Source organism: Hesperophylax consimilis, chromosome 10, assembly GCF_061612785.1.
Source record: "Hesperophylax consimilis isolate HC1 chromosome 10, BYU_Hcon_1.0, whole genome shotgun sequence".
Taxonomy (NCBI): Eukaryota; Metazoa; Arthropoda; class Insecta; order Trichoptera; family Limnephilidae; genus Hesperophylax; species Hesperophylax consimilis.
This window is the reverse complement of record NC_142845.1, coordinates 26930955-26956513: the sequence shown is the minus strand read 5'-3', so window position 1 is coordinate 26956513 and position 25559 is coordinate 26930955. Positions and strand designations below refer to the sequence as shown.

The following is a 25559-nucleotide window of genomic DNA, read 5'->3' as shown; positions in this document are numbered from 1 at the left end:
TTAATACTACTTACTGTAAATTGCATTGAACAAATATCCAATCTATTCTTTGTTCATAATTTTGCCTCTCATTTACATATCTCAACTAACGACATGGTGTTCTTCTGATAACAATTTATTTTTTCTTTTTATTTAGTAGAGGTACTTACATTATCTTATCAAAAGATAGATATGTAAAACTTTCAAATTTACGTGAATCGATCAAAAACTTTATCGTGCACTATTTATATAGAGAGATTGAACAACACCTCTTTTCAATTTCCTTTTCATTTTTAAACAGTTCGTTCTATGAAATAAATCATAGAATAGTCAAGAAGGGATCTGGGAGAATTATTAGAGATATAATAACTTGCGTGGTGTATCTGGATTAATAAATTGTAGGGTTAAATAATAAACTTATGGCGCGTTTCCACCTCATAGATTCTTTGATCTATTTCATAGAATATATGAAATGGATCAGTTAGTATAGGCTTTCTATACCATAGAACGTCCGCTATCATCTTCAACTTTCGTTCCATTTCACATCAACCAAGGCACCGATAGTACCCAGCACCTAGTAAAGCGCCTTTGAGAATGTTACTAGCGCCAGACGCTGCACGTTATGAACGCGCAACATTTTTTTCCATTTTCAGGAATAGATACGGTGGAATCTCAGGTATACATATATACAAAATAATCACTGATACAATTAACTACTAAATAAATATTCCAGTTATAAAAGAAGTTATAATGTTCTCAAATCATCGTGGGTGTTTAAGTTCAAAAATAGAACAGTATTGCGTTCGGGGTAAAAGGAAAAGCAATTGATGTCTAATGTAGGTACCTACACATCTCGCGTGATAAAACGCATTTAGGCGCCATTCATTCTAGCCTCAACGGTGGAATAATGATACAATTTGTTTAATGTTCTTCAAGTTTATCTATAATCTGTGTGTTTTTATTTACTAATGCTTGTTCAAGCTTGCCTTAAAAGCGTATGTAATTTATAATATTTTTTTCAATGTTTATTTATGGACCCTAAAAAAATTATGAAAACCTCGAAAATAATATTTTTATGCCATTTTAAAATGATTTAGGTACATTGGTATTTCTTACAGCTGTTTATAATGCATATATATTTAATAAGTTCACGACCGGTGAATGTTCGTCTCTCTTTTTAGAAAAAAAGTAAAGAAAAAAACTACTTTTCCCTTCAATTAAATAACGCTCAACCTCGTACAACTATTTGCTCTTTTCTGAAGCCTCAGAAGCTCTTTAACGCAGTGAGCTATGACGTCAAAAATGTTTTCAAATTCTTCTGTCAGTAATATATTTTCAACTCACAACGTCCTCACCAATCCTTGAAATATGTCAAAATACAAGGTGTTCGGGGTTAAAGTGCACTAACTTCGGGAAGTGATTCTACATGATAATACAAGTAAAAAGGATTAAAAAAAAACTTTTTTCGGAATTCTATAATTTTAAGATGGTTTTCAGGTAAAATTGTTTGCATGGAAAAATAAATATTCTTCTGTGGAAAAATATTTTTAATTGGAAAAAAATAAGGAATTTTCGTAAAAAAATTATTTTATTTTTTTACTTCTCACATTACCCCGGACGTCGTGTAGAAGACAAGACGCCATATTTTTTTGTTTCGTAATTTAGGGCAATAAAGCTTTAGCTGAAATGTAATTGTTAAATGTTAAACAATTGTTACATGAAAGATGTAGATCACAATAAGTCAGTGAAAACCACTGTAATGTTGCTCAGTTTTTCCCGATTAAATTTACCGCCAAAACTTTTGGCGGTTACCCTGTCGGATTAAAATATCAACTTTTTGACGTTTGTACAACTCCCTTCTTACCTACCGAGTAAATGTGTAATGCCGAATTCATGTAAAGACCGCTTCGCTCGTTTGTCAAGCAAATCTTTCAAAATATCGACAATTTTGTCTAACAAAAGCACAAAAAGTTATTGACAGAACCTTCGTATATTGTTTTTGCACATTTTTACAGTTTCACGGTGTTGATTATGCAGTTTCTCTTTTAAACTGATACAAATATGATATTAATAATAAACTAAGGTTATCCGGTGGTGATTGTTATTCTTCGATAGAACCGCAGTTTTTCTTTTAAAATATGAGTTATAACCGGGGAAAGGGAAGTGGGGGCAGAGATGGAGATAGTGACTCTGGTTACAAGAAGTTTATGGGTTTCCAACTGCCGAAGAGACAGCCAAGTGCTAATTCCATGAATGCTGTTCCTCCACCATCGACAGGACTCTCTAAACAGGGCTACTCCACAATGTCGTCTATTAGCCAGAATGCCATGACGGCCAGCTGGGGAGGGCTTAGTCGGAAGAGGACTAAAACTGAGGACGAGTGAGTTCAATTTTATCATTTACTGCTTTATCTTCACTCCTATATTTCAATTTGTGTTAATAATATTATGTGCAATTACAGCTCGTATCTTATTCTCGATTATTTATAATTATTATATTTGGGCAATTTACAACCTTTTGGTACTTACCAACTTCTACTATTTTAGGTAATAATAATCATAAACCAATTTCATACTTCATGAAGGAACTTTACTTGGCGTTGCGTATTTGTGGTTGTGTGTTAGTTCTATATGGCAAAATAGTCGACATACAGACAAACATGCAAATAAAAGCAACTACGACCGTCCACACGTGGAGCCAAATAGTTAACACAAATATATTTGCTATCAGAGAGTAACTTAACAGTATATCAATTAACTTTTTTGTACTTGCAGCAGGATTTTATTATTTAAATATATGTTACTATTACATGCTATTTATGAAAAAATACAAAGCCCTCAAAAGACCATGACAAGCAAGGCGCTGGTGGATGCTGACAAATATGTAGATGGTTTATTTGCCTCACTGACTCCTTTGATGTGAATAGTTCGTCATATATACCGAATATGCGAATACAAATAGCCAAGTGAAGTGCCACCATTAAGTAGGTCCTGCCATTGAGAATTCCGCTGTAAACTCTCCCTCTTTCTCGTAAACAACGCATGTAACAGAAAGATTGGTTATAATCAGAGATGTGCAAAATGGGTACCCAAAACCATTTGAAATGCAAAATGGAAATGGGTCAAAACTTTTCCATTTGAAAATGCAAAATGGTTTTTAGAAAAACATTTCAAATGCAAAATGCAAAATACCTATTTTGAAAATGCAAAATGGTTTCTCAGGTCAAACAATTAAAATAATTATAGAATTTTTAAACAATTTTGTCATTTAATAATGGACATCAATGTAGAACAAACATATTACATGATGGTAAATCCAAAAACACCACAACTACAGATTATGAAACCACAAAAAATTTGCGCGGGACTAATGTTGCCAACGTAAAAACATAGAAACTGCTATCTAACATTTAATATTACAGCGTCATGGCCCCATGTTCAGTATTTGAATCAGTATTTTTTGTAATGGTATCACTCAATTGCAAGGGCTCCTACCAGGGAGCAACTTGACAAATGTAAATTATCTCTCATAGCGAGGTTGAGGACCGACTGATATTTGGGGCTTATGAAAAAAAGATGAGTGGAGATAGTAGGAAGAATGTTGCAAAAAAGCATTTAAAATGGAAAATGCATTGAGAAAATCATTTAAAATGCAAAATGGTTTTTAGAAAAGCATTTAAAATGCAAAATGGAAAATACCCATTTTGCATTTCCATTTGAAATAAAGCACATCTCTGGTTATAATCAATATATTTAAAACAAAAGTAAAAACATGGCTGAGAGAACAAAGTAATAATCAACTTACAAACATTATGAAGACGATGTAAAGACAACTTGAAACTAAATACAAAAGTTTAAAAAACTACAGAACAGGAAACCCTAGTGAGGAGGACTGTGAACTGATAAAAAATGAAGCCCCTTTTATCATAAACAACTAATGTAACAGAGAAATAGGTTACAACGGAGCTCCTAGTGGCAGGACCATATCTAAAGTATGTAATTGATTGAAATCTTCGATATACGTTTAGATGCATACTATATTTTTAATTTTAAATAATAATTGAGGTGATTTTTCATAAAAATGGTGCTGTATGAATTATCCAACTATTATTATTATTATTAATGTTGTACATATCTTACATTTTTTGTAATGCATTCGGTAACGATTCATATAATTTTCAATTATTTTTCTTTTTCCTATAGACAATTAAATAATTGTTTTAAAGTGTAGCTAGCAGTACCTACCTACTCAACCAAATAAATACCTATTTAAAACAATTTCAGATATTTCGAAGAAGAAGAAGAGCCTGCAGCCCCGGCCTTGGAGTACATCCCCGCCCCCGGCAGCCCTTCATACCGAGAACCCGCCAACAAGCAGGCAAGTTCGGATGAAGAGGATCCTCTGGATGCCTTCATGGCGGGACTGCAAGAACACAGCGGGAGGGGTGATAAGGCCCCTCCGCCAAAAGGAAAGGGAAAGGCAGTCAGCGGAAGGGGCACAAGGGGTGATATTGAAGAAGAGGACAATGAAGAGAGCTACTATAGGTAAGTTTTGTCGATTACAATAATTTAAAGTTTGATTATTTATCTATGCATACGACTGCAAAAGAACCTCCGTAATTCAGCAATATATAAAACCCAGGGGGGTATAACTCCGATCAAAAATTGGAACCGAAATATTGTGACGTCAAATAATTGCCTAACTATATCCACCAATGAAAAACTCTGAAAGTCTATGGAATAAACTTTCAGAGTTTTTCATTGGTGTATCGTATAACAAGTAGGCTCCGAATGAGAATTTTACTGTATATATATTGGGATATGTATGCTTTTTAGGAACAATTCGTTTCATACAAAAGTGTGTGGTTTATTGATAAAGCCTGATGGTGCAGGATTGAGGATGGAATCTATGAAAAATGTGAAAATTAAAAACAAGAATAATATTTTTTTCTGTGTGTATTTAAAAATCAGTTAAGTTTTATGGGCAGTAGCAAAATGTGACCTTTTCCATTGTTTTCCAAAATAATCTCTTATTGTAGATCGTTAACTCAGATATGACTCAGATCTTCACTGGAGTATTAGTGATTAGAGAGATTCTAACTGAGATATACAGGGTTTTCCAATAAGAGGTGTTATTTTGATATTCAATCGTAAAAGATCAATGGTTTCGTTGCTTGTGTGGCACGTAGCGCCATCTTGTTGAAAATAACGTTGTCCAGATCAATACCATCCAATTCCGGCCATAAAAAAATCATTAATCATCTCTCGATAGCGCAGTCCATTCACGGTAACTGTTGCTCCAGCCTCATTTTCGAAAAAGTAAGGTCCAATGACTCTGCCGGACCATAAACCGCACCAAACAGTCACACGTTGAGGATAGAGAGGCTTTTCAACAATAACTCTTGAGTTTTCCGAGCCCCAGATGCGACAATTTTGCTTGTTGACGAAGCCACCGAGGTGGAAATGGGCCCCATCACTCAAGATGATTTTTCGATGGAATTCCGGATCATTTTCACGCATTTCAAGGACCCAATTAGCAAAGACACGACGTTGATGATGATCGGCCGCCTTGAGTTCTTGTGCTAACTGAACTTTATAAGCCTTAAGACACAAATCTTTATGCAAAATACGGTGTAATGACGTTTGTGGAATACCTAATTCCAAAGAACGACGAGGAATGGACAAACCTGGGTTTTCTTCAACACTTTCGAAAAAACAGCAGCAATATTCTCGGCTGTTCTTGAGCGACATGCACGGGTTTTATTCTTCACATCACTAAGTTGTCCCAACAGCTCGAATTTTTCCACCAATTTCTGTATTGCGGTCCGACAAGGTGCTTCACGACGACCCAAAAATGTTTGAATTTTACGAACCGTCTCTGCCAAATTTTCACCATTTTTATAGTGAATTTTAATAATTTCAATGCGTTGTTGAAGCGTGTATCGTTCCTTTTTTATTAATGGTGTAGTTTCTACTTGTCAAATGACAAAAAATGACAGCTTCAAAAGTAACATCTACCGAAATAACGGGCTATTCAAAATAACACCTCTTATTGGGAAACCCTGTATTATGAAAACTGTTGACAACTGAGGTGTTATTCACAGAATTTGAACATTTCATCAAATTTCAAGTTCTGTTATTATCCAAGTACTATGAAACAACTGGCTCATTATGAAATAATAATAGACCTTAAATAGAACTTGAATTTTAACTTTTAAATTTGCTGAAATGTTCATCAATAATTGTTAAAAATATATTTTTTTAAATCTGATTATCTGATTGAAATTAGTGCTATGTGGTGTTAAAACTAATAGCAATCATTTTACGTCTCAGATATATGGAAGAAAATCCTCTCACTGGCAACGAGGATGGTTCTGACTGCGAAATAGAGTACGATGAGGACGGCAACCCCATAGCGCCGGCTAAGAAGAAATTCATCGACCCCCTGCCCCCCATTGACCACACTGAAATAGTCTATCCGCCCTTCGAAAGAAACTTCTATACGCCTCACGTGGACATTCAGGCACTCTCCAAAGATCAAAATGAAGATCTGAAAAAGGCGTTAGGAATTAAGGTATGTAACTGAATTACAGAACTCTCGGTAATCTGCCGCTCGAATATGCTCTGGTATTTTTACTTCACAATTGATTCGGCAACTGTTGCATGTGTTTCTGTTGGTTTCGTTCTGCCACTTTAATAAGTTTAAATAGAGTCTTCTCCCAAGCGTAAGCTTATTTGGTTGCAAGGGGACAATCTTATATGATGAGTTTGTACAATGGGTTAATAAAATTGTGCAGAAAACTTTATGTCAAATGACCTCTTATGAATTATTACCACTAAATATGTATTTTTTTTTTTTTAGTTAACTGGTGCCCAACCTCCACAGCCTGTGGCCAGCTTCATGCATTTTGGCTTTGACGAGAACTTGATGAAAAGCATCCGAAGGGCAGAGTACTCCCAGCCCACTCCAATCCAGTCTGCCGGAATTCCTTGCGCCCTCTCCGGGAGGGACTTAGTCGGTAATAATCTGTAGTTCTATCTGTCTAACCTTCGTAAGCTTCTCCACAGAAATGGGCAGTACACAGGACTGCCACACGCCTCACACTCATACATTGTCTCATATACACTCAAGTAGTTGGCTCACTTAGTCATGCCAAGTCTTTCTCAGGGGGATGCCTTAATCTTATTTATTACGCTTACATCAGCCTTGCAGACTTCTATATTTGTAACACGTTCAAACATGGTTTTCACACATGCGCCTGAGGGATCTCATTTCTCAGCAGTCCGTCTACTTTCAACCTTCCTCTGCCAATTCCTTGCCTCATTGCCATACATGAGGGTCGGTCTCAGCTAGCCAAGTGTACTGCTAGCCAAGTCAACAGTGACAGATTAAGTCAAATTATTTTCCATTTAACGATTCAATTAATTTAGCCAGTAATCACATTTAACCACATAAAATCAGTAAATTGATTTGCAAATACACAGATGCACACACGTCTTATCAGTGTTATAATTTATTGACTGTATTATGTATCAATTTGCAGGTATCGCTCGAACGGGTTCAGGAAAGACGGCAGCTTACTTGCTGCCCCTCTTGGTTCACATCATGGATCAGAAGGAGCTGGTGGAGGGAGATGGTCCCATTGGACTTATCTTGGCACCCACCAGAGAGTTAGCGCAGCAGGTACTTAATCATTTCACATCTATAGCTAACCGCAAGCAAAATAAGGTGCGCAGATGCACTTCTCCTGCCATCCGCAGAAAGTAGTTCCCTAACATTCATTGGTAGCTTGCCACTCCAAGCTCATCTCCCGCACTGTGCTTCTTTCCGAACGTCGCTAGGTTACTGACTTTTGTATATGATTTAATAGTTTCTTACACAAGGGGTTAGGTTACGGACTTTTGTATATGATTTAAAGTTTCTTACACAAGGGGTTAGATTATGGACTTTTGTATATGATTTAATAGTTTCTTACACAAGGCGTTAGGTTACGGACTTTTGTATATGATTTAAAGTTTCTTACACAAGGGGTTAGATTATGGACTTTTGTATATGATTTAATAGATGCGTTAGTGACTAAGATGCGTTAGTGACTATGGAAAAACTACTGTTATAACTATGGAAAAATCGATTTTATATTTTAATTTTTAATGTTTCTCTGTGTAACCAACTCCACTGTATTGTTTTAGAATTATATAACTTTACAATTGAAAAAGTCCTCCACAACACAGGTGAACTCCTAGCGTGGAGGACAATATACTATACCATTGTTTAACAAATATATTAAAGAATAAATAAAAAAAATAAAAATAAAAAAATAGTTTCTTACACAAGGCGTTAGGTTACGGACTTTTGTATATGATTTCATTGTTTCTTACACAAAGGGTTTTATTTAGCAAGGATTACATTTTGGAAAATTAATGACCTTGAACTATAAATAGAATCATATTCTTTCAGGAAGTACTACTAATTTCTGAACACCATTGATGTTGATACGAAAAGTATTCTCTTGGACCATGGTGCTTTTCATGTTTCCTTATTTTTCCTATAAACTATCTTGGTGTTAAAGATCGCATTACCCTCAATTATTGTCTACGCTTTCTTGACGGACTGTACGTTACTGTGACCATCAAATCGATATAAAGAACTTTTTACAACAGTGAGATTATAACTAGCTGAAATCCTGGGCATTTCCCGAGACAGCGTGCTTCACACAGAGTTTTTAGAAATCATCTACATATATAGATATACAGGTAATAATTTTCCTCTTATTTTGAACGTCAAGTGTTCAAAATTTTATCAAAAAGAAAAATTGGGGTGTTAAAATGGGATGGGAGTGGTTTTTCGAAATCTCATCTAGTCAGTGACCTTCCTTGTTTTGAAAACCAAGTGTGCAAAATTTCGTTTAGAATAAAACTGTACTTTTGTATGAAATCAAAGCTATACTGTGACACTTAATAAAAAATAGATTAATGGCACACATACAGTGACATTAACCAAAGACCCGTTGTAGAGATCTCAAAAGTGGCAAGTGAAAAATATGGTAATTGTCGTACTTTCAATTTTTACAATGTATGTTGTATTTAACCGTCACGCGTCGCTTGAGGTTATGTGCTATCTGTAAACAAATTGCGTAACTTAAATATGTGCTAAAATGCCCTTGTGTATGATGAGAAAGTGTTTTCATTACGTGGCAAACTAATGTAGATGTAAATTACTTATTATTGTAAATAATACAATTATTTCTATTGTTTCACGAAGATTTTAAGCGCCATTAGAGAAAGTAAGATAGCGTGCGTTGAAACACATAAGTATAAGCCAAAAGACAGTAGGCCTTCTCATAGTATTTCGTATTCGTCGTAGCGAGTAAGCGCAGGGGCATCTCATTCACACCCGTGATATAGGATGTACTATTCGATGCAACTTTTAAATACAAAAACGCCGCCCAGTCTTAATTCTTTTTCGTTCAAACAAACATGTTATTTGAATGTCTATATTTGTCATACATGAACAATTGAATTATATATTTACAGGAAATGCAAGTGCGTTTGTTACTTGCCACATTTTGTTTTAATTTAGTGAGGCGTAACGTGTCTAGATTTATTTTAATGTCATAACACTCGTCCATTATTTATCAGATCTACATGGAGGCTAAGAGATTTGGAAAGGTGTACAACATCCAGGTGGTGTGCTGCTACGGGGGCGGCTCCAAGTGGGAGCAGTCCAAGGCGCTGGAGGCGGGCGCCGAGATTGTGGTGGCTACTCCTGGCCGTATGATCGACATGGTCAAGATCAAGGCCACCAACCTGCGGAGGGTCACTTATCTGGTCATCGACGAGGCGGACCGCATGTTCAACATGGGATTCGGTAGGAATAATCAAATTATGAAAATTTCGGCATAAATATTATAATTTAATTTATTTATTCAATCAAATACTTCAGTTTGGAGTAGTTGGGGCTCTTGTGCAGTTTTCGCATAGGAGAAAACAACAATGTTTTCTACAAAATACATACAAATAATTCTAGATCTTGAAGTCAAAAAAGTCATTTACAAAAAAACTTACCAATAATTCGATGGCTTAAAGTCAAACAATGTTCCACAAAAAACATACCATTACAATTTTTGGTGTGTCTTTTTCTGTTTTTTGTTTGACTTTTAAGCCCTCAAAATGGTTTTGACTAATAGTCAAATCTCGGCAAGAAGAGGTGATTTTTCAAAAAAAATCTGACCCCCACACCGTCTTTTGTGACGCTAATGATAAATTTGAATTATTCTTAATTCCAGAGAGTCAGGTGCGCTCCATATGCAATCATGTTCGCCCCGACCGTCAGACTCTCCTCTTCTCTGCCACCTTTCCCCGGCGGGTGGAGCGTCTGACACGCGATGCCCTCAGAGACCCCGTTCGAGTGCAACAGGGGGACGTTGGAGAGGCTAGCGCTGATGTCACGCAGACCGTCAGGTAATAAATAATAATTTATCTTTTTTTAATATGTTTATTTAAAAATTAAAATGTTACATCATTTACAAAAAATATGTTACAATGTAGATAATCATTTCACATATTGTTATACAGTAGAACCCCGATAATTTGAAAAAACGCGTAATTTTCGCCAAAAAAATATCCACAGAAATTTTTTTTCATACAAAATGTTTTTTTAATTTGTAATTCGAAATTAATTTTTGTCGAAATCGGCCGCGAATTCTCGATTTACGTGGAGATATATCGTAGTTTTATGAATTTTAATTCAGGTATTCGAAATAAAGAGCCGGCCGCGTAAAGAATCGGCCGCAAAATCTCGAAATATGTAGCATTTTTATGAATTTATTCGAATATCTGAATTTTAAAGGGCCCGCCCTGACTGAAATCGGACGCGAAATTTCAATTTACGGGGAAATATATCGTATTTTTACTAAATTTACTTCGAATATCTGAGTTAAAGATCCGGCGCGACGGAAATCGGAGATCGGCCGCGAATTCTCGATTTATGCGGAAATATACCGCATTTTTACGAATACCTTAATTTAAAGGGTAGGCCACGGACGAAATCGGCCGCGAAATCTCGATTTACACATAAATACATCGCATTTTTACGAATTTATTTCGTATATCTGAATTTTAAAGGGCCGGCTGCTGTGGTAATCGGCTGCGAAAATAAAGGAATAATCAATATTAATACGAATTTATTCCTAATGACTACCTGGATTTGAAGGGGCGACCAAAATTCGATTTTCGGAGTCTTTTTTTATTCCTAAAATTTAGAATTACGTTGGAATTCGTTAATTCAAAATTTGATTTTTGATGTCCCGTGGATTTCGAATTAACTAGGTTCTACTTTATATATAAGATGTACCATCATAATAAAGCCAGGCTTATGTGTATGGGGGATGTGTTATTATGTTTGTTATTTCTTTATTTATATGTTAAAGTATTCAGTTTGTTTAAGATGAAATTTTAAATTTTTATTTAAATTTCCGATACTTTCTGGGAATGTATTAAAAAACTTTACTCTTTAATGGTTATGGTTGTATTGCCCCATTACTTTATCACATTTTGGAGTTGGGAAAATAATATTTCTATAGTACTCTAATATTACATTATAACCGTCCATTTATCCATATTTTCGCTGACTGAACTCCCAAGTTAAGTCCCAAGCTTAAAGCTCCTAAACCCCTAGATCAAAGACAAAAAACCCAGAGCTTTAACCTCTAAAAGCTTAAAGCCTAAAGCTCACAAAGCTCCAAAAACTCACCACATTCGAAAAGCTAATAAAGCTTATAGCTCCAAAGCTTCGTGCCTTAACTACAAAAGTTCACATGGCTCCGATATGTTCGAAAAGCTTTAGAATTTTTTATGCTCAAAAGTTCTAAATCCCAAAACTTGAAGCTCCAAGAAAAGATTGTTAGGTCTAAATTTCAAAAGTTTAAATAGCTGCCAGCTTAAACTTCAAAAAGGCCATAAAAGTTTAAAAATTAGTGTAATTATAGTAATGATAACCATTTATATAGCGCAGTTTTGTGATTGTGTTCACCTCAAGCGCATTTAAAATGTAAAAAAGCTCAAAAATTCAAGCGTGAAGCTCGTAACTTCGAAATATGTTCCAAAAAATGTACATAATATTTGTTTCATTGCAGGATATTTAAAAATCAACAGCAAAAATGGAACTGGCTTATGAAATCGTTAGTGGAATACACATCTGCCGGGAGTGTCTTAATATTCGTTACAAAAAAGGTTTGTCATTAAAAAATTTTTTACACTTTACTCGAATTTTTTTACACATTACATGAGTATTTCTCAAAAAAAGTGTACATTTTGGAAAAATAAAGTGTGCCTACAAACAGTTCAAAAATTTCACATGTTTTTAATTAATCATACAAAAAAAATATGCACCATTTTGTAGAATAAATATTAGGCTTTAAAATATCGAAAAATAAACATTACAATCGTATCAATTCGCAAACATTTTAATTTTTTTTTAAATATCGATTTTTACCTTCCATACAAAATAAAATTGCCACCCTACCCACTTCATTTGTTTATACTTCATAAAATGCGATAATAACGTTATAATATGTGATTTTTTGTAAGTTTTAGGTTCTTAATTAAATGTAGTTTCTGTAAAAAGGTAATTTTCTATGGGGTTTCATAATAAATTAATAATTTATGCACAAAAAACAAAATGAGACATCACTATTTACTTTTTAGTAACTACTCTTTAGTTACGTTTTATTAGTACTTCCACCGTAATTTTTTAACCCATTTGTAAAATTTAACATGGGCAACACTAGCCTCTTTCTGATTAATTGTTGGTCTGACTTCTCCGCCATAACATTAATTGTTAAAATCAGTAATAACGTGTTTCTTTAGTGGGACCACTATTTCGTAACAGAAAATATTTTAGCCTTTTTTCACAAAACGGTAAGTCTTTTTCTACTCATCTTTTTGTAACATGTGCGGTACGAACATTGCTAAGCTTACATATTAACACTTTTAAATTTTATCAAACCATTGACTTTTTATAACATAAATTCTTATTACAATTTCGTAACGTTTGTTATGAATTTCGTAACGTAACGAAAAAGTTCAATGTAAAGCTGAGTGTACACAGTTACAACGTGATTAAGAAAAGTAAGTATATTGTAAGTGTGTCTAGCATTTTTATGAAAGTCTTATGTAAGTTTAGTAATAATGTAATATATTATGCACAATGCACAAATATACATATGTATTTAGATATAATAGGAAAAAAATAAATATTATTATACCATAGAGCAGATCTGTTGATGGCGCTGGAAAGTAGGTAGGTTGTAATACATAGGATGCGCTGGAAATTCCTGATGGTCAATGGCAGAGCAGGTGTCGTCGGACTTGTATGTTTTATCATCGCGATTATATGGCATTATACATAATGACAAGTACTTGAAGATCAAGCTGAGCCGTCCAATACTGGTTTTATTTTAAATAAGCGTGAGGCACTCATACACACTATCCGTTCTACAGGCGCTCTATACAATATTTATAAGTGCCTTAAGTTTTTTATAAAAGCTTATTTAAATATAAATTTATTTTTATTTACTCTGATAAAACCATAACTACAGCATAATTTTTTTAAAGGAATGCCCCCAAAAACCAATGCCAAAAAGCAAAACGCTTACAGAGAAAGACTGAAAAAGGAAAATACAAATAAATATGAGGAAATCCGAATTAAGCATTTAACAAAAGTTATAGAAAATATCAAAAATAAAAAAATAAATTCTTACAGAAGAAGAAAAAGAAGAGCTACGGGCAAAGTGGAGACAAGCCAATGATAAAAGAGCTGAAAGAAAGAAAAAGGCTAATCCTACGACACAAGACAATAATACATTTGAACGTAGAAAAAATAATAAAAAAATCCTAAAGGAAAGACTACAAAAGCTGACTGAAGAAAATACTCGATTAAAAAGTCGAAATAAGAATTTAAGACAGTGCTGTAATCGGATGAAAAGGCAAGTGAATATTCTGAAAATATTATTGCATAAACAAACTAAGACTAATAATGATGCTATTCCCATCGAAACTGGATTATATAATAAATCGGAGATGTTATAATAGGAAATAATAATGCCATAGAAAATAACACTGATATTGAAAATATGTGAAAATATAGTGAAAATGAAGATTCTAACAAAATCAAAGATAAACCATGTGGAGTGACTATCTTAAAAACGAAAAACTGGAAAATATCCATACAAAAAAGAAAGTGGTTTGTAAGGGCCTTATCTCTAAATCTCTATCACTAAATGACTATATTCATGCGCCAAAGCGGAGTGATAAACCAAAGACTGAAAAACTGACCAAATGTGTCTCGGAAAGATTTCAATTATTATAAAGATGAGGAAGAAATTTATAAAACGCTAATGGATAGTGATTCAAACTAAATAATTGTATGTTATTAATTTTTTAATAGTTTAAACAGTGCCTGTTCTTTAATTTCTTAAGATTTGTTGAATATTGTGTTAGGTACTTCAATTTGGGAGCTGATAATTTGATTAAAAAACATTTATTTATACTCCCTTGTTTTTTTTTAAACCCCTTTGGTATAACAAAATACAAATATTTGGGTCGTGAGTTTATGTATGTTTGTAGTATGTACAACAAATAAAAAAAAGTAAAGGATAATTACTTACATTTAAAAAAGACGACAACTAATTAAATTGAATAAATAATAAAAAAAGTAAAATAAAATTTGCCATTGTGTAAACAAGCCTTATGTTTACTATTTAGTTACGTCTTATGACTATTTCGTAACACTATTTCGTAACTACATTTTCGTTACGTACATTTATTTTGAGAAATACTCACATATATAAACATCAATCTAAACCACATTTTTAAAATATAGGTGGACGCTGAACAAGTTGCAGGGAATCTGACGGTACAGGAATACAATGCCTTGTTGCTTCATGGAGATATGGACCAATCTGAGAGGAACAAGGTCATCACAGCTTTTAAGAAACAGGAATCCAAAATTTTGGTAGCCACAGATGTGGCAGGTGAGATATATCCAATTTGTCACTTTTCGTTTTTATAATATTCATCACATTTGGAATCGATTTTGCTGTATTACTTTTATTGATTTGAGCTTTCATTTTCGAGTCTGAAGTTGGAATTTTTTACTTCTTTATGTTTTGAAAAAAATTGGTCAAAAATAGTTATATTATAGTAAAAAAAAAACTTGATTTTTTTGGGTGATGTTTTACATATTTATTTGTTTGTTCAATAGTTACAAAGTTAAGGTGCCGTTAAAATCGATTTCTTCAATGGCTTATATATATATATATTTTTTTTTTTTGAAACACAAATAAATAAAGTGGCACCTTTCCTACTAGATATTTGCTATATCTTTTAATTTAAAAAAATAATTAAATAATCCAAAATTAAGTTTTGTATGAAAAAGGCAGCGCAGCTGTTCCTCTTAGCAATACATAATATTTGTGTTATTTTTGGTGTTTAGCTCGTGGTCTGGACTTCCCCCACATACGCACAGTGATTAACTACGATGTGGCACGAGACATCGACACGCACACGCACCGTGTGGGGAGGACGGGGCGCGCTGGAGTGCGGGGGGACGCCATTACGCTGCTGCTCGGCGATAAAGATAAGGACTTTGCCGGACACCTCGTCAGGAACCTGGAGGGGGCTAGTCAGGTCAGATATATATGTAACAGCTTGTCAGATGATGTCCAATAAAGATCAATATGACTGAAGACATCTTCACCCAACTAATCTCTAGATTTGTGGACAGTATTTGAAGAAATAAAGGAGTTTTGAAGCGACCGATGGTGTAGGAGGGATGAAACCCAGAGTGAGTGAGTTCTTATGTGACAAATGTGAACCGTGTACAAATGTTGGGTATTAAATTTAGCGTGTTTCCTGATTGTGCACCAAAGGACTCAATGACGATAGTTTCTCGGAGTATCTTTCTTTGAAGTACCGACAGAACAAGGACAGCATTCTCACCTTAAGTCTGTGCTCCAAAGACTTGCAAACTGTTTGTAAAGATAGGGTAATCTATCAAACGGCCTCTGCACAGAATCAAGGTTGTTTTTCTGTTGTTTTGTGCTGAACAATGGGGAGCGATTTGTACATGGTCAGCAGTTATGTACTATTAAAGTATCCGCAGACTGTACAGTACGCCCAACTTCTAAGAAGCCTTCTTAACTCCACCTTTTTTTGGAGCCCCCGTGCCTATAACTTATATAACAAGATTAGTACTTATTTTTTGGAGCCCCCATGCCTATAACTTATATAACAAGATTAGTACTTATTTTTGAATTCCAGGAGGTACCGCAGAGCCTGCTGGAGATGGCCATGCAGAACGGCTGGTTCCGCAAGTCCCGCTTCAAGTCAGGCAAGGGCAAGAACCTGAACATTAGCGGGGCGGGGCTCGGCTTCAAGGAGCGCCCTGGCCTTAGGGCCCCCGTCCCCGTCAGTGAGGAGGATGACGGAGCCCTGGCGTATGCAGACACCAAGAAAGGGGGCCCGGCCACCGATAGGCTGTCCGCAATGAAGGCCGCCTTCAAGATGCAGTATGGACAGGTAAACACATTTAATTAACTGCATATTTTCCGTTGCTAACTAACTTACTATAATCCCTATTCTGCATTATTTTGTTTGCACAACCTGTTATCTGAATAAACTAATAAAAGAAGATGTAGGGAACTGGAGATGGAGGAAGTACCATAAAAGTCCAACTGCCCTGAGCCAGTGGGACGTGTCAATATCCCCAATTGAGGTATGTTGTGAACCTGAAGAGAGTGGGGAGGGGAAGTAGATGGAAAATAAGAAGGTTGAGAAGTACCTGGATATTCAGATCTGGTAACAAAATATGGCTAAAGTCATTTCAAGTAGCATTTCGATCCTGAATGGTAGTCTTTCGCCAGGGCGATATTGAGAGAATCTACCAATCTGGAGCATGCCACAAATCTAACCATATATTATTGTATGTTAACTAAATATCAAATAAAACATATTGATTAATTAAATTAATTTGCTCAAGCATGAGACTTGGATTCGTAGTCGGGGATCTTGACCACTTGTCACTCTAAAATGATAATAAAGGACTTAATCATTATTCTTCCTCAGAAGCCTTCTGGTGACCAGCTTTCGCATTCTTCACTCTTATCATCAACATTAACATATTTCAGGGTATCTATTCCAGAGTCTCTACCACGAATTACTCGCTATGCGCCATCTACGAACGAAAATCTCTACGACTTTTGTCATAAGTTCTATATTTATACATTCTTGAGTGTTGCACGGTTGAAGATGACTGTGTTGGCAACCCTGTGAATATTGTCTATGTTTCTGATGTGTTTGAGGTTTCTATGGAGTTAATTTGAAATGTCAAAAACAAACCGTTGCCGCGTCGTTCTGTCAACGTTTTTATTTTTATTTTTTTTTATTTATTGTCAATTTTTTTGATACATACAGGTATATATATAATTATACAAAATATAAAGAGTAACAAAAAAATCCCACAAAGGCGAAGCCTGTGCGTGGGCATTATAAGGTGAAAATCAAAATAGTGGTGGTTATATTATCTATGGTTTAAATGAAAAAAGAGATATGAATAAAGAATAAAAAATAAATCATATAGTACATTTGGTTATTTTAATAAAAAAACAGTTTAAAAGAAGTTAAACTTTTTTTTTTTTTAATTTAGATGGTAACATATTATCATATATAGGTGTCATATTTGTATAACTTATAGAAAAAATTCTCTCACTTCCAGATACTTTTTTACCCAGCTTTTGACATTTATTTTATACGAGTTTAGGTTTTGGCACATCTTGATGGAACTCGGCAAGGAATTAAACAATTTTGGGCCAATATAGTTAATGTGTCTTTGGGCTAGCCTAGTTTTGCAGTGAGGCACTGTGTACACGCATATGTTGTGTCTCTGGCTAGAACGATTTGGATTTTTACAGAAATTATAAGGACGAGTGTATACAAATTTAAGACAATGGACACAGTAGATCTGCCTTACGGGCTTTTTCACCAAACCCTTATAAAGTTTATCATAACTATATGTCACATAAAATTATGCATACGATAAAGTTGCTCATAAACCTAGGTGCGTTTCACCACAGAAAACAAGGTCCCACGCAGCTATTAGACGAATCTTTCTGGCAACAGCGCTTTTATAATGTCTAATGCAACGCCTGTCTTTAAAATGCGATTGTTTCTATGGAATTGCAAACGTCAAAACGGTAAACAGACGTGGTTTATTTATGCAGGCGACATTTCTGACCAATTCATTCTTGGTAAGTACAATAGTTTTTGGTATTGTTAATTATTATGCGATCTTACTAGAGATTTGAGTCGAATTAAAAGATTTGTCTTATTTTTCAGGATGAATAAACGAGATCGAAGCATTAATTTTACGAAAGACGAGTGACAGTGTAAACAAACTACTTGAATATAGCGACGCGGTGAAGTCCTTAGGAGATAACGGCATCAGGTATTATAATATTACAAATGAGGATGTTCAAAGTCACACAATGTCACGCACTGATTCTTTTGAATTATTGTTCTTCCTGTTAATCCCTAAAGCCTTGCAACGTGCATCTCGAACTGTCAGAATTCAGATTCCATATAAATTCGCTATTTTTTAATATATTTCAAAATAAAATACTGTTCTTGAATGTGGATTAAAGACTCTCAGTTTTGTGCAGTACAAATCGACTTAAAAATATAAAATTTTTGAACTCAAACATTGATAAAGTCACTTACAAATGGTTTTTTCATCATGAAAACTGTAATTACTACTTTACACGAAACAAAAATGTATTTAATTAGACAAAGATGTTATAAAAGTTATTGTCCCTTAACTTTTTTTAATTTAATATGAAAATTTGCAAACCTCGACAAATATTTATCAAACGCTAAATGTTTTTTCATAGAATTATTTGAATTCTTTCGGGAGCGTTTATAGTAAATTACTAAAAACGCACTATTCTCTCTTATACTTCCAGATAACCCGAATGCCATTGCAGAAGAGGTACTCATGGAGGTATTCTCCATAGAAGAAGATGAAGACGAAGCATTCCTCGATAACCGTCCACTTCCAGGGCTATTTTTGGATATGCAGTCTCCGATCCAGAAGCCCCCGCCTCAGACCTTATGCCGTGGGATAGTTGGACCATCCCCCTGCTTCGCACGCCTCGACGATCAAGCAGCCGCAGCCGGTGTCTGCTGTGAGGCGGCCACTGCCTCAAATAAGCCGCTGTCTCGTTAAACAGAATTCCCCAGACTCCAGAGGGTCCTGATACTTGAAGACAGTTGAGGAAATAGGAGGAAGATGATAAGAGGCAATTGAAACTGAAAAGCACAATTAAAAATTGCAATAATAAATTAATGTTTTTTTAATTCCATTCCCTTTTAACAAATATATATTTTTAATACATAATTATTTACAAATATAGAACTTAAATTATAATAGATTATTAAACAATAAACATTATTCAATGATCTCGTGACTGGACCCAAGCTACCTCTCCTGGAAGCAGTTGTATCTAATAATTAAATTGGCATAGCAGTTAGGTAAGTTTTTTAGATTCTCACGGCCAAAAGCATTTTTGTTGTTTGTTTTTGGGGTGTTATGCCGTGTTGCGCTAACTCCTTCTTTAGCCGACGTTTCGGACAGCGTTGCAGTGTCCATCATCAGGGCAGATCCGGTAGATCCGAAGATGTGCAGTATAATATATAACTATGTATATAACATAGCAGTTACTTGCGTGTTCATGCAGAACACACCATTTCTGTTTAGGCGTACTTCAGCATTTTTTCACCTGAAATAAGAGAAAGTAATTTCAGTAATCAACATTATTATTTCAGTGCAATGGCAATGCCATCAGGCGACAACACTGTGCTTGTCACTTGCCCGATGAGTCTTGTGAATGAAGTTGGCTTGCGCTTTCATCATTTTAATAGTCTTCATTGATTCTAATGACTATTTATCACTATAGTATGTACTACTGTAGTGTGTTATTGAAGTAGCAAAGATTCTTACTTGGTGACATTGCGATTTGTAACATGTTTGCAGGATAGCCTTAAGGAACTGATCCAAATTATAAATAAACCTCTTTTGGGAGCCAGGTCCTAAGGGAAGTGAACGTACACTGGACGGAGGTGTACAATAGCCTCCTAGCACTTCTTTTTGGTGCAGCGTTAATCCTGAAAACAATTATATTATGGTGTATCTATGTACAATGCTTGTAGCAGGATATAATAATATATTATGTGGGCACACAAAATAACATTACACACAGTAACTAACGTCACTGGGTACATACACTGTTATTATTTGAGTACAGCTATTTCGTTATGTATTTGTATTAAAATAACATACCTGGTGGTGGTTCTCCGAGACATTTTGTCGATGATTCGGTTATGGATTACATAACAGCATGTTTCATCAGTCGAAAGCGCGAAATGAAATCTACATCATTCAAGACTTCCAAATTTTTTTCATAAGCTTATATTGTCACTTACTGTTCACTCTTGGCATTCGCATTACTGACGCCCGCGACCCGTCATATGCTTCTGCATCTTCAATTCTGGCAAAATACTCAATTAAATCCACATTTAAGTAAAATAATGTAAACTTCACAGCTGTCAAAAGTATCAAGTGTCAAATCAAAACGTACTGAAAGGCAATAGGTAGAAAACTCGGCTAATATATCCGACATATAACCACTATTAGCTGCTTCAAGTACCCTATAGTGAAGAGGGACTTTATCTTACATATAGGCGTTTTTGAGCGTTGGTGAAATCGAAATAATACTTTATCCTATGCATAGTGCTTCTGACAGTTTATGAGCAGGATGGTGAAATACCCCGTTAGTTCCATAATGTCAGTTTCCTTAAACAATTTATCGGTGGGATATGTCTTGGTCTTCTGGTGCATTATCTTAATGATAGACTTCTGAATAATTTCTAGCCTCATAGTTCTTATGTTAACGATATTGCTCATGCTTTTGAATATGTAAATTAGGTGCCTCAGTTTATTAACAGTTTTTTCTATGTGATAAGTCCATTTGAGTTGACAGTCAATAGTTACACCTAGGTATTTGATATAATTTCCTAATTTTACATCTTCGCAGTTTGAGCATGTCTCAGGTTTACAATTAACATTATGGAACTTCAGGTTAGGATTATTTTTAGGGGATGCCTTTTGGGAATTATAGAAGGGAATAAAAACGGTTTTCTCATAATTTAGACTAAGAAGATTTCTATCTAGCCAATCTTTGACTATTGCAATGCATTTGTTGGCTTTACTTATTGTATCTTCCCATGTTTTACCTTGTACTATTATTATTTGCTACCGCACTTTTTCTGAAATGAATGCCGGTGGTGGATACATATCGGAATGCCAGAAAAATGGTTAAAACAACTTTGCAAAACTAAACGAATCCGATACCAACTTCGAAAAGCGCGCGGGAAACGATCTTTTTTTTTTTTTCGTATAAGGCAATTCACCAGGATGCAATGAGATTTTGACAGTTTTGCCGATCTCTACTGCTTCGACCCACTCGTTGTTTAAGTCGAATGAATTTTGACGTATGGCGTGTAGTATGTACTTTCGGTGAGACTCAAGAATAACAAACTCTACCAGTGTATGTACTTTCGGTGGAAATTGCGAGCGATCGAGACTGGGGAATAGATACCCTGGCCATGCCCGGACCCTGTTTGGTGCCGATTTTTCTTCCAGTTGGCTGACACTTTACTCACATTCTATCCTCATCCGGCCGAGTACGAACTACGTTTGTGTAGATATTTTCGACTATCAGCCGAGTCCGAACTGTATTCGTGTTTGATTTGCATCTATTTCCTATCTAAACTATGTGCCCTGTTGGTGAGGTGATACACTTAGTTTGTGTCCAAAGACGCGGCCTGGAAAGTGTTAATTATTTATAAATTACGGCACATTTCATTTTAAAATTTCTATTCAGTTCACAGCTGCGGAGGATCATTCCTGGCACAAGACACAGGGCGAAAACACAGAGACCGAACCCACCAAGGTTCCTGATGATGACAGTTGTTTCGCCGTCCCCCTCCCCCCCCCAAACTCCCGGCCCTCCCAACCTCCCCCGGGACCTCCCCCTCCGGAGAGGAAAAGAAAGGGGGGAAAGAAAAGCCGATGGGAATAGAAAAACAATCAGATGGAAACAGAAGAGCAATAGAATAAACATAATTATTATTGTTGTAATGACCTGAATTGTGTATTTATTGAGAAACAAATTTGAAGCAAAATTATTATTATTATTATGACAAGCGACATCTTAATGTAAGACTAGTCTGGAATAATTATTATGGCCCGGTATATCAGTTAATTTTAAGCTCGGCTTGGTTGAAATGTCGAACTTAGCGGGGCTTGGAACATAATCCGAAAATAAGTTGTAAGCCTAGATATTACGCGTATTGTCTATGATTTCAATAGAAGAATGTGTTTCTTTTTTCTTTGTAAAACCAAAGTACTGTCTTTGTGAGTGGTATATCTATGTTCTCTATTGTCATCGGGAGATCGCGATCTTTCAAAATGTCAACACAAACAGTTGATTTTTGATAAAGTTTCCCACTTCAATCGACATAGTGCTAAACGCGAGAATACTAATTTTAAATAGTACATATTTGTTTTGCTGGAGTCAGTGCAGTAGTCATGAAATTATGACAAACTAACCTCTGAAAACAATTAAAATCCCTTTCCAGACTATTTTAAATTGAGTGAATTAATAAAATCTTCCTTCCTCATCTCTCCCTGAATATGTCAAAGCTGATGAAATTAGGTAATTTACATAAATTTCCGTGAGATGGAAATATGCAATATTATTTACGTAAACGTCAAGTTTGACATGTACTTGCACCTCGGTGTCTAAAAAAGCAACTATTCTGTGGCTTATCAAGGCTTAAGCGGCCGATTTAGCCTGCTTAAATTTGAGCGAGGAATCTCATAAACATTGAGGATACGGACTAACTGATATACCTGGCCTATGTGAATTAAAGTCAAATTACTTTGCTTACAAATGCTGAAATATATGGTCGTTGGAATGAGAAAAATGGTTTTAGTAAACGACTCATATTCTGACAAAGATAACATTGTTCTCGTAACATATAGATTTTGTGTCTAATTAGTGGTGTGAACAAAGTAATTTGACAATTCATTAATTAGGTCATCTCAAAGAATAAACCTACCTTTAGAAGAAAAAAATGTTCTTTGAAAAATAAATTTAGAAGTTCTTGAAGAAGTAAAAAAATTAGGTAAATTTTGAAAATTACAAGATCGATTTAATAATGTATGTTTATTTCGAGTAAGCGCTATTCATTCAAAAAATAAAGGTTGTGTACTTTATTATGTGACATTGTGACTTATTCCATAAGTGCTCTCCTGTCCCTAGATGTCATTTCATATTGCTCCATTTTCGATCTATCTTGATATGCATCTGTAATCTGTTCACTCAACTTTGGTGACCTGTCGTTGGCATCCATTCGATACTAGAAACTGATAATGGTTTTATGCTCAATTCACTTTACAATTTCACAATCAATTTTTATTCCGTAATCTATTTAACCCCTGCGGGCCCGAGCACTGCATTTGCAGTGTTGAAGATTCATGCCGATGCATCGTACGAAGCACTGCAAATGCAGTGTAGACCTTATACATTCGTTTTTAGTTAAAAAATTAAATAAAAATGTCACTTTATGAAGTATGGTATTGTCTACATGTTAGCTTTAACAAAAATATATTTTTATTTATTGAAGTTTCTTGCCAGCCCCTACGGGTTAATTTTTGCAGTCAATTATATTCTTCACTAGCTGTACCCCGCCACGCGTTGCTATGTCTCAGTCTGTCTGTGCAGATGGAGAAACAACAGCGCATGTTGCTTTTACGTCCAACAGGTGGCACTGGTTTTAAAAAAAACATGTTTTTACCTGTGAAACACATGCTTATTCGAATGCAACATTCTGTTAAAATTTCAAAGCAAATCGGTGAAGACCGTTTGAAGAAATGAACATTTACATTTATTTACCTATATCATATAGATGTCACCTGTGACAGGTAAAAAGATACTTTTGAAACAAGTGCCATCTGTTGGACGTAAAAAAGCAAAACACGCTATTGTTTTTCTTTATCTGCACAGAACGACTGAACCACAGAAACGCGTGGTGGGGTACAGCTAGTTTTAGAATAATTACATACATTTGATATTTATACACTACATACATATTTGTGTTTGACTTCAATTCAGTGTAATAAAAGTGAATATACGTATAATAATTGGATAATTTGTATAGCGCTGTTTTTTGTGAAAAATCACCTGAAGGCGCTGTACAATTTATTATGAGTTCCTAGGCTCTATCTAATTTTATCACAGAAAAACATACTTACCTGGCAGGTCACTTCAGATAAACATGCCTTCCATGAAACCATACAAATATTCATATTGTTTTAATTAAATATTTTATGTAAGCACAAAAACTTTGTAATACCTATTTTTTTTTGTTTATTGACCAAATTACAGAATAATTGTCTTTTTTGTTTAGTTCAGTCGATGTATGCATAATTATTTCTTTTACTGACAAAAATAACAGAATGTCTTTAAGTTTAGGTCAGTCAATATGTATTTTTTATATCAACCAAATTACAGAATAATTTATTGTCTTTTATGTTCAGGTCGGAATAATATATGTATATTTTTTATCAACCAAATTATAAAATAATAATCTTTGATGTTTAGGTCAGTCAGTATAAATATAATTATTTTTTTATCGACCAAATTACAGAATAATTGTCTTTGTTCAGGTCAGCCAATAATGATTATTTTTAGGGTATGTAATTGTATAATTTCTCAATGAATGTATGTATAGCAAATTTTATTAAAATACAAACTGTGTAGGTACCTTTTTCTTAAAATTATATTCTGTAATAAATATTATTGTAAAACATCTACTATATTTATTATTATATCATAAATAACTATAAAGACTTCAAAAAATAATTGACATTGCTTGCGAACATATTAATTAAAATTTATATCGTCATTGTGATACCATGTAACTGAAATTCAAAATAAATGCCAAACAATTCAAAATGTCAACTTCATTTCTGGATAAAGTTATTATTGTCCCTTCCTAAATGTATCCTAGGTAAATCCATGAAGAAAAACCCTAAAAAATAAGAAGATATCTCAAGCGTATTCAATAAATGCATGCAGTACTGAAGTTTGGAGCGCAAACATACTTACCAAAATCATTGTGAAAAAATTCCACTGACAAATAGTCATAAAGGAATTTGCAACATAATAAACATTTTGCCATTTTCTTAATTTATAGTGGGCAAAGATGTTAGTTTAGAGCACTGAAGAGATTAGCCAATAGAATTGCGTTAAGGGCGTGTCGTTGTGCCCGAAGTTCAATGTTTCCATACTTCTAGTAAATTCAATCAAAAATTTGCATAACTTAAATCTTCAAGACACTCGGTCAGTTGGGTTTGGTAATGAAGTTTTTGTTTAGCCATCGGGAATTAATTCAGAATGTGCG

At 34.7% G+C, this 25559-nt stretch overlaps 1 protein-coding gene and 1 long non-coding RNA gene across 2 annotated transcripts; both read left to right on the top strand.

Moving 5' to 3' along the window:
* Positions 1-1869: 1869 nt before the first annotated feature.
* On the top strand, positions 1870-24834 carry LOC149420557 (ATP-dependent RNA helicase DDX42). Its single transcript, XM_089636785.1, has 12 exons — positions 1870-2359; positions 4263-4523; positions 6312-6552; positions 6841-6997; positions 7523-7662; positions 9618-9846; positions 10265-10439; positions 12113-12209; positions 14860-15010; positions 15472-15665; positions 16299-16556; positions 21974-24834. The coding sequence occupies exons 1-12, from the start codon at positions 2118-2120 to the stop codon at positions 22169-22171; spliced, it is 2343 nt and encodes a 780-aa protein (XP_089492911.1). The 5' UTR covers positions 1870-2117; the 3' UTR covers positions 22172-24834.
* LOC149420558 (uncharacterized) lies at positions 18200-19303 on the top strand. The gene is made up of 3 exons (XR_016302709.1): positions 18200-18283; positions 18372-18480; positions 18995-19303. It is a non-coding gene; the product is annotated as an uncharacterized LOC149420558 (long non-coding RNA).
* Positions 24835-25559: the final 725 nt, after the last annotated feature.

What these genes read in the sequence shown, in the direction of transcription:
- LOC149420557 (XM_089636785.1), top strand. Translation starts at nt 2,118, where the DNA reads ATGAGTTATAACCGGGGAAAGGGAAGTGGGGGCAGAGATGGAGATAGT. An exon ending in AGGACTAAAACTGAGGACGA is followed by an intron (nt 2,360 to 4,262) that starts GTGAGTTCAATT and finishes AAACAATTTCAG; the next exon opens with ATATTTCGAAGAAGAAGAAG. An exon ending in GGTAGCCACAGATGTGGCAG is followed by an intron (nt 15,011 to 15,471) that starts GTGAGATATATC and finishes TTTGGTGTTTAG; the next exon opens with CTCGTGGTCTGGACTTCCCC.